Source organism: Populus alba, chromosome 6 (genome assembly GCF_005239225.2).
Source record: "Populus alba chromosome 6, ASM523922v2, whole genome shotgun sequence".
NCBI classification, from domain to species: Eukaryota; Viridiplantae; Streptophyta; class Magnoliopsida; order Malpighiales; family Salicaceae; genus Populus; species Populus alba.
Genome location: NC_133289.1, coordinates 25,053,723 through 25,065,863, shown reverse-complemented (window position 1 = coordinate 25,065,863; position 12,141 = coordinate 25,053,723). Strand labels below are relative to the sequence as shown.

At 35.9% G+C, this 12,141-nt stretch overlaps 2 protein-coding genes across 4 annotated transcripts; one reads left to right on the top strand and one right to left on the bottom strand.

Annotated features, from left to right (window-relative positions):
* LOC118027528 (NAC domain-containing protein 92) lies at positions 1 to 2,476 on the top strand. 2 transcript variants are annotated; one of them, XM_035030902.2, is made up of 4 exons: positions 1 to 57; positions 449 to 665; positions 1,300 to 1,571; positions 1,689 to 2,476. In XM_035030902.2, the coding sequence occupies exons 1-4, from the start codon at positions 55 to 57 to the stop codon at positions 2,253 to 2,255; spliced, it is 1,059 nt and encodes a 352-aa protein (XP_034886793.1). In that variant the 5' UTR covers positions 1 to 54; the 3' UTR covers positions 2,256 to 2,476. The 2 variants fall into 2 exon arrangements, with proteins under 2 accessions (XP_034886793.1, XP_034886792.1); XM_035030901.2 differs by lacking the exon at positions 1 to 57 and adding an exon at positions 64 to 200.
* Positions 2,477 to 4,861: 2,385 nt separating this feature from the next.
* LOC118027515 (uncharacterized) lies at positions 4,862 to 10,372 on the bottom strand. Of its 2 annotated transcripts, none has more exons than XM_035030890.2 (15): positions 10,019 to 10,372; positions 9,391 to 9,518; positions 9,237 to 9,308; positions 9,043 to 9,156; positions 8,545 to 8,613; positions 8,394 to 8,450; positions 7,428 to 7,481; positions 7,280 to 7,342; positions 7,075 to 7,137; positions 6,619 to 6,783; positions 6,384 to 6,539; positions 6,066 to 6,146; positions 5,891 to 5,952; positions 5,607 to 5,733; positions 4,862 to 5,117 (listed from the first exon to the last, which is right to left on the bottom strand). In XM_035030890.2, the coding sequence occupies exons 1-14, from the start codon at positions 10,191 to 10,193 to the stop codon at positions 5,652 to 5,654; spliced, it is 1,341 nt and encodes a 446-aa protein (XP_034886781.1). In that variant the 5' UTR covers positions 10,194 to 10,372; the 3' UTR covers positions 4,862 to 5,117; positions 5,607 to 5,651. The 2 variants fall into 2 exon arrangements, with proteins under 2 accessions (XP_034886781.1, XP_034886782.1); XM_035030891.2 differs by having other exon boundaries at positions 7,280 to 7,330.
* Between the last annotated feature and the right edge of the window lie 1,769 nt (positions 10,373 to 12,141).

Genomic DNA, 12,141 nt, shown 5'->3' with positions numbered 1-12,141 from the left:
CTTCATTTCTTTTCTTGACTTCAGGACCTTAAATTCAGAGCTGATTTCGTGTGCATGGTAAGAAACACAAGTTTTCAAGAGCTTTTGTGTGCTACTCTTGTTTTCTCGGGTTATCCTTATTTTATCAAAAACTTATGATATTGATCATATGAGAAACATCAGAACCTAACTGGAGAATTTTGTCTTCTATGCGCATGCAAGTAAGCTACCAATTAGCTAGCAAAAACTCTGTTCCAAACAAGTTTTTCATTCCTTGGATCATCTTTCCTCTTAATTACTTGGGAAGATAACATGATCCCACTAGGGTATTAGCTATAAAGAACAAAATGGAATGCTTCTCCTTGTTTTGTTTTGTTTTTTTTTTTTTCATTCTTTTTGTTCTTTTATGTTTTTAGGGTTTTGGAAATTTTGATCATTTCATTAATCATGTCGTTTCTTTTTAATACAGAAGCCTACAAGTGATAAAGGGAAGAAACAGGTTGAAAAGGAGAAGGATATGGAAGGAGATGCAAAGGATGAGACTTTGCCTCCGGGTTTTCGGTTTCATCCCACAGATGAAGAACTCATAACTTACTATCTTCAAAGCAAGATTTCTGACGCTGATTTCTCATGTAGAGCTATTGGTGATGTTGATCTCAACAAGTGCGAACCATGGGATCTTCCAGGTAGTTACAACTTGAAATCTAGTTCCATGGCACTCGTAACCTGCAGCTTGAAATTGGCTCGATCTGTCATTTTGTTTTTCAACTTTTGAGTTTTTCAAAGTAGAAATCAAGGCATAAACATTCAAAAATCATTTCTTTTGTTGATAATGGAAAATTTTGATTTGTCAAAATCGATCCTATAAGAACTCTTTATTCATGCAAATCATGATGGCCAGGAATCTTAGTTTATCTACAAGGAATTAGGCAGTTGCTATTCATCTTATATTTTAGTAGTGTGGCTAGATTTTATTTTTTTTTGTCACTTTCCTTCACCACTTACAATGATTTAGGGTTTACCACATGTTCTTTGAAGGAAATATAAAAAGGTATCGTTAACAATAAATTGCACTAATGTATCCTAATTTCCCTCGAATTCGAACCTCTCTTTCGTATGATCTAAAACAAGAATCAAATTGCTTTAATTCACTACATTGTTTTTTGTTACATCTCATGAGATTACTTTAGATACACATGGAGCCATCATTGTTTTTGTGATTTCTTGTTTTTCGTAATTTCTCACCAAAACATAAGTAAATTCCATGATTATAAAGCTTGACTAGATCCTTGATAGTTTCAATCTTTGCCTCTTAATCAGGGAAAGCAAAGATGGGAGAAAAGGAGTGGTATTTCTTTAGTCTTCGAGACCGAAAATATCCAACTGGTGTGAGGACAAACCGGGCAACAAATACTGGATACTGGAAGACCACTGGAAAAGATAAAGAGATCTTCAACAGTGTCACATCACAGTTGGTAGGGATGAAGAAGACATTGGTTTTCTATAGAGGAAGGGCTCCAAGAGGAGAGAAAACCAACTGGGTCATGCATGAATATCGTTTCCACTCCAAAGCTGCCTTTAGAGCTTCCAAGGTGTGTACACACACACACACACACGCATCTGTTTCATCATTTACCAGTCATAATTCAATCCATAAATATTAGCATATGATTCCAAGCTATATATAAATGGTTTATGTCGTTCATCAGGATGAATGGGTGGTTTGCCGAGTCTTCCAAAAGAGTGCGGGGGTCAAGAAATATCCTTCAAACCAATCAAGGACAGCAAATCCCTACAACCTCGAGATAGGACCAAGTGTTATACCTTCACAAATGATGCAGGCTGCAGAGAACTTCCAGCTCCCCTTTGGAAGAAACTATATGATGAGTAACGCAGAACTTCAGGCAGAGCTTTCTAGGGTTTTCAGAGCTGGTGGGTCAACTGGTATCAATCTACCAATGCAGGCCCCCCCGTTGAATAATACTAATTACTCCGTTGGAGGAGGAGGTCCGGGAGGAGGAGGATGCTTTACTATTTCAGGGTTGAACTTGAACCTTGGAGGGGCTGCATCACAACCGATGTTGCGTCCAATGCCACCTCCGGTTATGAATCAACAAGATGTAATAACCTCTTCCATGATGACTAGTAGTAATTCTTTTGCTTTAGATCAGGCTGCAGATTATGGTGCAGAAATGAACACTGCAAATGGGCATGCCAACAGATTCATGGGCATGGAACAGTGCATGGATCTGGAGAACTACTGGCCTCCATACTGAGATCAGGTAGCAGAGAGAGGACATTCAGATGATAATTTGACAAGGTTGTTAGAACACGATAGATTAAGCTTTAATTAAGCATGTTTTAGTTCAAAATATGTATGTTTTGATTTCTTAGCATGGGTATTAAAAAGAGAAATTAAATGCCCAGCAACTTGGATTCATGATATCCTTGCGCAGGAATCGAACTCGGTGCAAAAATCCGTCTTCGTTTTCGTATATTCCCTTTGTTTTAACTTTAAATTGTTACCCATGATTAGAAAAGGATGCATGTTCATGTTCTAACAATCTTGATTTCTTTTCACTAATGGGAGTGACTAGAAAAAATCTCTAGACTCCGTCCAGCAAGTTTTCAACCGGCGGTGAGGGATTGCTAAGAGGATCACGTTCTACATTGATGCTAGGGCACGGAAAGGAAAAACTTCAGAGATGATTATATCCTTGTCTTCATCAACAGAAGGCAAAGCCTAGCTGAATGGTGAATAGTAGTTGCTTCAAAACCGAGATTTATGATATCAAAACAAACCCTAATGGAAGTACTCTTGCAAACCGGAACATTAAAACCAGCCAAAGAATTTTGTGCCAGTCCTCACGAACACAGAGGGTGGTTCCCCGGAATAACTCCTTAGTTTCTCATGAGCATTTGATAAAAATTAAAACCAAGAAAATCATCCCTGTCCTTTTGGTTTTTGATAAGACTCATCGGCAGGTTAATCCGGTCACTTGTCCACTTAATTATAACCTGACCTAGAACGTATTTTATTTCTAACCGAATAGCTTGAATTTTGGGTTAGCTCAACCCACGAGTTGGATCTTATCATTATTATTTGATTGTGGTTTTACATGTACTCGCCCATCTCCATTCCACCACCTAAGAACAAGCCGATTAAAAAAAGAAAAAAAGACAAGAGATCCGATGCAGAAACGCTGCATCTGACTTTCCTTCTCCATGAGATATTGGATTCAAGCCTTCTTTCTAACAAAAACTGAGCTGCGTTTCGCTTTGGAAAATAGGTGAACATAACAAAGATGAAGCCCAAGGCCCGGTCCAGCAAAAGTTAAAGAAAGGTAGCAAGAGCTGCTCAAAGAAAATGAGTTGATTAATTATTTTAATATAAAATAAAATATTTAGATGTTTCTAACATTTTTTTAGTAGAAAAAAAATATATTATTATTTTTAAAACCTAAGTCAAAGTAAGAATAAAAAACTATTATTATTATTATAGTTTTAAAGCATGATTTCAGAGTTGTTCTAAGACTAGACTCGGGTTAATAGTGAGTTGACCATTGACCCAGATCAACAAAAAAATGGTTATCATTATACTTTTAAAATTCAACTCAATAGTTGACTTGGGATAAGGCTTGGGTCACGTGTTAGGAGGATCAACCTGAGTTGACCTGGGTCAATATAAAATAAAAAAGGTTATAATCATATTCCTAGTATTAAAATTTGATTCGCAAGTGAACCCAGAATAAGACCTTGGTCACAGATCAAGAGGGTCAACATAGGTTGACCAGAGCTAATATAAAGATAAAAGTTATTATTATCATAGTTTTAAAATTCAATTCGGAGATCAACTTAGGTAAGACTCATGTCACAGTTCAAAAGGGTCAACACGAGTGATCCAAGTCAACGTATAAATAAAAATGATTGCTATCATAATTTTAAAACCAGCTTGAAAGTCGACCTGAGACAATGTTTAATTCATGGGTCAGGAGGGTCAACTCGACTAATCTAAAAAAATTATTTTTAAAAAAAAATCATTAACTTTTTTAACCATATTTTATCCTGAGTTAACTTGGGCTTTTGACCAGATCAAGTCAAGTCAATTTTTTCTATTTTTTTTTTTTTTTTAATTTAGACCAATTCAAGCTCCAGATAAACCTGTTAAATCAGAATAGGTTTTATAACTAAAGTTAAAAGCAATATTAACTTTATTTTTAAAAAAATATATAAATTTAATAACAATACATATTAGAAGTAAAATAAACTTTTTATATTTTATAATCTTGTCAACTATAACTAAACATAATACAAAACATCATTAACAAATCAATTTTGTGTGTCATCTCTTTTACCTCAGGAAACTCTACTTAAAGAGTAAAATGTGACGCAATGAATCCCACTTTGGGAATTAAGCTCCTAACTTCAGACTACTTAAAGAGTCCGCTGTAGTCTCGTCTTTCCCTGTGCTTAAATCTCACAAGAATGCCTCTTAACAACATGGTGGCTTGCGTTAAAAGTCGTTAAAGCAAAGGTTCAGCTGGCTTTGGAAGTAGTTTTGGCAGCCTATCAGTGGATTCCGATTGCAATACTCAGTTTTGCATGACTACTATTCCCATTGCTTTTATTTCTGCCATTAAACTAGGATGCTCTCTACTCCGTCAACTCTCTCCCATATCTTGCATCTTGCGTACCAATGGCCAACAACCCTCACTCGACCACAAGCCCATCACAGATGGCCCCAAGTTCAGCAAAGTTGGAGCCAGCAACACTACAAGTGCCCCCAAATCAAACCTTCACCTCTTTTGCTAGCCAATCGAGTAGATAGGCTACGAGGAGCACATGAATTTGCAGACAAGGCCAATGTAAAACGAGAGAAGGATGAACAAACATGATTATAGTAATAAACAAAATCATGGTCATTTCAACTGTAACTCGAGAAGAATAAAAAATAAATTACAAGTGTAAGCCTACAAACATGTTGGGAACATGGCTCGTAATACACATCTAACCTTCTGTGGTGCGAAAGGTTCTAAACATTCTTCACAAAAACTACAAGGAAAGAAAATAACATTGCCGGAGCTTCCTGGATGAAATATCGTAGCCACAAAAGCCCATGCAAAGATCACAAGTCCCAGCTGCAGGTGAAGGAAACAGAACGTTTGAATTAAATCACCATCCCATAACAGCACAAGGCAAATGAAATTCCAGACAAAGCATGATTTCTGGTGTTTGTAATGGTACACATGATTTATGACTAGTAATCTACATCCCTCACCTACCCTTTAGGCAAAGAAAGGGAGGGAAGGGAAATTTACAACTTTTTATAAATCATCATTGCAGTTGCAGAATCAATGTTTTGTTATTTCTATAAAATTGGAGAAGTGGCAAACAATGGTGCCACATGACTATGGAGGGCAGCATCCTATAAAACTGTAGAAGTCTGTGGACCGGCCTGGTACATCCAAACTGACCTTCTAGTTCAATGCCATGCCAACAATCCCAGAAAAAACTTTTGGAACTGTCCATCAGGCTAATGACTCAAGGTGCTCTGAATCAAAGTTAAATTACAGAAAAAAGATGTATGGGAACCGTCCAATGTTCTTCATGATACTTATGACACATACCTCAATATTTTGCAGCATAAAATACCCAGCAATGCACTGAGAAGACTACTTGTCAGGATACCCCCGTTTAGCCTTGCGACGAGAGTGACTGGTTTGAGCATTTCTAACAGGTTTCTTTGACTTTTTGCTGCAAATGTCAGGTACACAAAACATATAAGAGCTGCAGGTTAAACTTATCAAAAATCCCACTTACAACAACAACAAAAAATAATGATAAGCTGGAAATGAAGAGACTGGCAGAAAATTCACCACCGAAGTTAATAATGGCTGATTAAGAAACTAACCAGAAGATGGAAGAACAAGCTCTGGCCAAAATGAAGATAGGTAGGGCCAACAAAGCAGAGGCCTGCAACATCAGAGACAAATACCTTAATTAACATTAAATAAACTGCATACATAAAGTTATTTTGTTGACACGTATTCAATAAAAAGGTCTGAATACATGACCAGGGTACATACAATGAACCAGATGGAGTCTTTTGTTGCTAGTGGTTTTGTGAGCTCATGCTTTTCCAGTGTCTCTTGTACAATGCCTTGCACCTTAACGAAAATTTAAAAAAAATGGTTCAACTGTAATGACAATAAATCTTTAATAGCAAAACTATAAATCATGGTTCCACATTCATTCCAAAAAAAAAAAAAAGCAGAAAAAACCACTTGGCATGATTCATTTTACTAGCAAACTCATAAAGACATTAGAGAACCATGATTCATTTTACTAACATGCTCACAATCAACCATAACACTACAACAAAGATAATAAACCAGCATTGATACCTGATCATGGTATGTAGTTGCAGACTCTAAAAATTTCCCGTATGCATCAACTGCCTCTTTCGTATAGGGCTTCAAAACCACCCTAACTTTATCAACATGGGGCTTTGTCACTGTAGCAACCTGATCAATATATGGCTCACTGAACTTTTTAGCTTCCTGTGATCAAATTTAAACATTTCAGATGCAAGTTAAGACAGCAGACAAAAAATAAGGAACAGTGTAAAAGCATACACACCTGAAAGTAAGGATCGACTATTTCTTGTACCCTGATGACATGTGCAGTGATTGTAGTCTTTGAGGCCTCATAGATTTCGACAGATTTAGCAGTTAATGATTGCACATGAGGTTCAACTTGTGTCGCTATCACAACCCATTGCTCTTTTATAGCTGGGACCCATTTCTTCATGCAAGAGGGCAAACAATCATTAAGTACACACATCCAATTTTCTTCATTTACTTGACCAATCAAAGTAAAACATGCATACATGCATGTAACAACAGTAAACAGCACAGAACCACAGATTCACTGAAACTTTTTTCAAGCCAGATTTCAATTAGTCTATGGAGCAACATAGAATGCTGCTTCAAAGTAAATCAGCCTTAAACATGTGACCTGATCAAAAAATCAGGTTTGCACTCCCAACAATTAATAAATGAGCACAAAATTGGAGAACATAGAAAAAGAGCTTACAGTTTTAATTGTTTCCACGTGGGGCTTAGCCCACTTTTCAGCTTGGGCTTTTTTCTCCAGGGCCTGAAAAAAGTCGGTATTTTAGTGATACAACGGAGGCAATTTTTTCATGAAATCCTTGTATTTGACCACTGGACCATATCTAGTTAATAAACAGACATCACCAAAAGAGGTAAGCCACCATCCCACAACCAGAAGATTATACCCTTTGAATGGACAGTTCCATGGCAGGCTTTCCATGCTCATTCCAATGTGTCTGCACTAGAGACTGAAAAGAGATAGTATCACCACACAGGACAAGAATTTTTATTATTATTATTATTGTACAAAATACTATACAGGCATCATACTACCTGCCAATGAACTAATTGTACAGCAAGCCAAGGTGGAAGCCATGCACCGTGAACCTGGTCATAAAACACAACTATGAATTAGTCTACTCTTGACACCAGTTTCTGGTCTCATAATAAGTGATCCGTTGATGAGCCTCTGGTCCAGAATGGGTTCGGCAGTTTAAAAAAGCTCCTAAAGGTTAATAATACTCGAACCAATTCTCAAGTCTTTCTTGCATTCCAGCCTGGATGAGAATTTCTTTCTGCTGAAGGAATATACAGTCTTCCCTACTGAAATATTATATAAACCTTCTCCAAATTCCAGTACTTCCTGAGAATTTCCATCAGATTTCATCCCTGAAACCAAGAGCAAATGAGAATAAAGTTCATTCTAGACCTGCAAGCAACAGGCCTTCCTAAGTGCTAGCTCATGGTGTGTTGCCAGCACGAACTCCACTGGCTATGTTAATTCTTTCCCTTCTAACAAAGATGAACCCTTAAAGCAACACCAAATTGCTTGTATGCTGCTATTTGCACCTTTGATTTACATGCTAAGAGTACTAAAACCAAAACTGATAGCCAATTTGGCATAACATTGGCTATCATTAAAGTCAAGGTACTCCCATGTTGTTACTTCCATGTTACCTCATGATCCGAGGTGAAATTCAGTATTTTTTTCTCACACTTGCCAAAAGCCCATTTGCTAATCTGAGAAGGGTGTTATCGACATAGGATAGGTGCATAACATTAACAGAACTTTCATGAATGTAAAGTACATTCTCCAGAGTTCCAAAGCATAAGGAGAACATCAAACCCCAAATTCAGTCAACAATATTTGGATTTTCCATCAATTACTATATCTCTCCTTTCACAGCAGAGAAGAATGAATCGAAGAACTTTAGCATTTCAAATATAAAATCACATCTGAAAAGTATGTTAGAACATAAAAGATGGATAACACGACCAACAAATCCATTAATTCATTACCTCCATCAGCTCTTTGGCCTTTGAAGTGGCCTCGGATTTTGTTTTTAACAGTTCTTCCTGAAATATACAGGAAAAAAAATCGCATATACGAATCACCATCATCCAGTTTTAAGCATGATATGAATTTGTAAGGTACATGATAGTCTGATACCTCAGCAATTTTGAGAGCACGTTCTGTTTTACGGATTTTGCTTTTCTGTTCCTCATTAATCTTTGCAAGCTGTAAAGCAAAAGACATTATATGTCCAATTACAAACCATCCCAAACTACAGGATTGAAGAAAATCTCAAATTAAAAATTTGAAAAAAAATCAGAGCCAAAATGAAAAAAGATGCAGGCAGTCATTAAAGGCATAACAGCAAAAGAAAAGGAAAGAGAAGTGCAATAGCACAATTAAGAAAAAGAAGGACTTAAGCAGCTGAAGTCATGCACACATGCACAGGCATGCACATGCATAACTTTTGTGGATCCATTAGCACATGATACCAAACAGTTATTAATACAAGCAGGACATTAAGGTAAAAGGTCCATTAAAACTCTTCAAAATTGTGAATAAGATGCCTTGTATTGGAACAGGGACATACTAAAAATCTTTAGTCATTCCAAAACTTTATGCGTTTCCTAAAATCCTGACAAACAAAGACCTTACATCTGCTAGTTTCAAGTTCAATTCACTAATCTTCTTCTCAGCTTCACTTGCTCTGGCTTCCAGAGCCTCCTTTTTCGTTTGTTGAGTCTCTAATTCCTTGGCAAGTTTATCAACCTACATAAATAAGTAACATTTAAAAACGCACAACACTTCTTCCAAAGTCACTAGTTTTGTATGTCCAGATGAATAATAACCTGTTTCTCTAGTTTGCCTGCACGTGCATGCGCCTTTCTAACTTGCTCTTGAGCATCTGTCTTCCCATTATTCTGTTTAACAACAAAATAAAAGCCTCACATAACATGCACGCAGAAACCCATTTCAATAAGATGGACCCACAACATTTCATACCTGGAGAGATGATAGTTCACTTTGCAATGACCCGATGCTATCTACTTTCTCTTGAATGATCTTCTCCTTCAGCGCTATCATATCATCCTTACCCTTCAACTCTTTCGTTTTCTCATCAATATGAGATTCTTCATCACCCAACAACCACACAATTCGTTACAAGCTTCTTAAAAAAAAAACAATATAAAAAAACTTGCACAACTGAAAAACAAGTTTATTCCTTTATAAAAACAAGTAAACTAAACATAATCGTAAATTAAACAAAAATTATTATTTTCACCACAATTAATTATCTCTGATTTTCCTAATCCTTGCATTAACACTGCATTAGTCAATCTAATCACAGATAAACCTAATTTAACCGCTCAAAAATTAATATAAGAAATTATAAAAATTCTGGCTTCCACTTCATAAAAATCATACAAAAACAAATAAATATCTTCAATTTGGCAGGATTAGAATCAAAATCAATACAAAAAAAAATGAATATCTTCGATTTGACAGAATTAGCATCAGATTTCAAGTAGCATCGATAATATCTAATACCTAAAAGTCAAACTTCAAAATATCGAGAATCGTAAAAATAGTTGAACAGCCAAAATAGTAAGAAAGTGAGTAACTAACTAACCGAGAGCGTGGATCTTAGACTTGAGTTGATCGAGTTCGATCTTGAACGCCGAGGAATCAACGGCAGCCGCGGACCCGGTAATATCATCATAATCAGCCCTAACACTGACTACGGCAGTGAGAGTTAGGACTAAAATGAAGAGAATCGATAGAGAAGCGAGTTTTGAGGCCGCCATGAACTCACAAAACTTACTAGGAAAGCCGGCAGCTTAGTTTATAATATACCGAGTGTGTCAAGGTGGGAAGGAGTCGAGTTAAGAGCATAAAAAATATCAATTCAAATAAAGAAACGTGAGCAGAGCACGACCAGAACAGAGAAACTATTGATTGTGTGTGTGTGTGTGTGTGTGTAAAATTTCTTATTACCATTTGTAATTTTCGTGTCGAGTTAATTTTCGTGGTTGTTGAGACTCTGAAAAGGAGTTAGGGTAACACGTGTCTGATGTCCCTCGGGTTAGGAGTAATAAGACTGGTGTTATGAAACCCGGTCTATCCCCACGTTTGGTGTTTGGTATTGAGTTCTAAATGGTGAACTGGTAAATTTTGAAATTATTTTTTATTTAAAATTATTTTTTATATATTTAGATGATTTTAAAAAATAAAAAAATTATTATTTTAATATATTAAAAAAACAATTATTATTATACTATAATCACCCGCAATTGGAGTGCGGTAAAAGACAAGCAGAGGTTGTCGGGGGGGTTATTAAAGACTATTAATATGAAGGGTTGTGTTTGTACACGAAACTAGGTGGGCTGGTGGCAGAGGGCACCGAAAGCCAACCACAGTGATCAGAGTTGTTTTTCAATCAATGCAGTGTTCGTGGAGTGTGGACCGTGGATGGATTGTTGGCTGGCTCATGGTTATTGATCTACGGTCCATGATTGTTGCTTTTAGCGGAGATTATGGTTTCTTAAGAGTTATCAATTATAGATTTTGAAAATAAAACCGTTAGAATATTAACAAGTATTTACTCTCAGCTAATATTTATGATCATTAATTAGTTCAATATATATATATATATATATATAAGACGTAGTTTTCAAATATAAGAGATATGAAATCTCACTCTCATTTATTGGTGTTTCCATTCCAACATAACATATAGATTTACTTGGAAGATTTTCCCTAATTTTCTAATAATAAAATAATTTAATTTATCTAGAGGGATAACAAAAGTTGAAATTAAGTTCTCTAAATTATTAAGTAATTTGATTTCTGGTAAAAGTGGAAATCAAGTTATAATAATAATAAAAATTGGAAGTTCATCTTTTTTCTTACGAGTACATGCCCGCCATGAATCTTTTACGGGGCTTGAACTCGGTGGTGTAGGTCTATTATTCACCATAGATTTAGAGCCCACTACAAGCAAAGCCTTAAACATGTCCAGTGATACCCAGTCCAGGTCTGAGCAGTTTTCAGATGCTTCTTTTAGCCTGTCCCGTCGCACAAATTTTATGGGCATTCAGGCCAATTTAGGAAGTTTATTTTAAAAATAGCAGTCATAAATTATTATTTGCAAATCAGGGGAAAGATTTAGGAGGCAGCGCATTTTAGTTAGTTGCTAGCGCAGCTAATTGATTTTTTGAAAAACAAAAAATAAAGAGTTGCATTACTTTTAATAACACAACCAATCGAATTTTAAAAAATTAAAATTAAAATTAAAAAGTTGCACCACTAAAAATAATTAAAATTTATTTTTTAAAAAAATAACTCTTAAAGATTACGCTACTGAGAGTGGAATGCTTAATATATATAACCATGTAGACAAGTTAAAGCCGGGCACACCAAACTATATATTTTATAAGAATTGACATAACATTTAATCTCATAATTGGATTTGATTCAAATTTAATCAGGAGATTGTATAGATCTCATTCTATAAGAAGTCGGTGGCTATAACCATCAAGGTCGAGAAAGCTTTCAAATTTGAATTTTCCCTCTCGATAATTATGAAATTCCTATAGATATATATAGTGCATGCAGTCATGCATCGAAGAACATCGATCCTCTCTCTTTGTCAGAAAAATCTTGATTTTAAAAAACATGCGTTTGGATTCCTCTTTCAAGTTGCTCGCTTGGCAGAAATTGTGTTTTTGGCTTTCTGAAACTTGTGGAGATTTT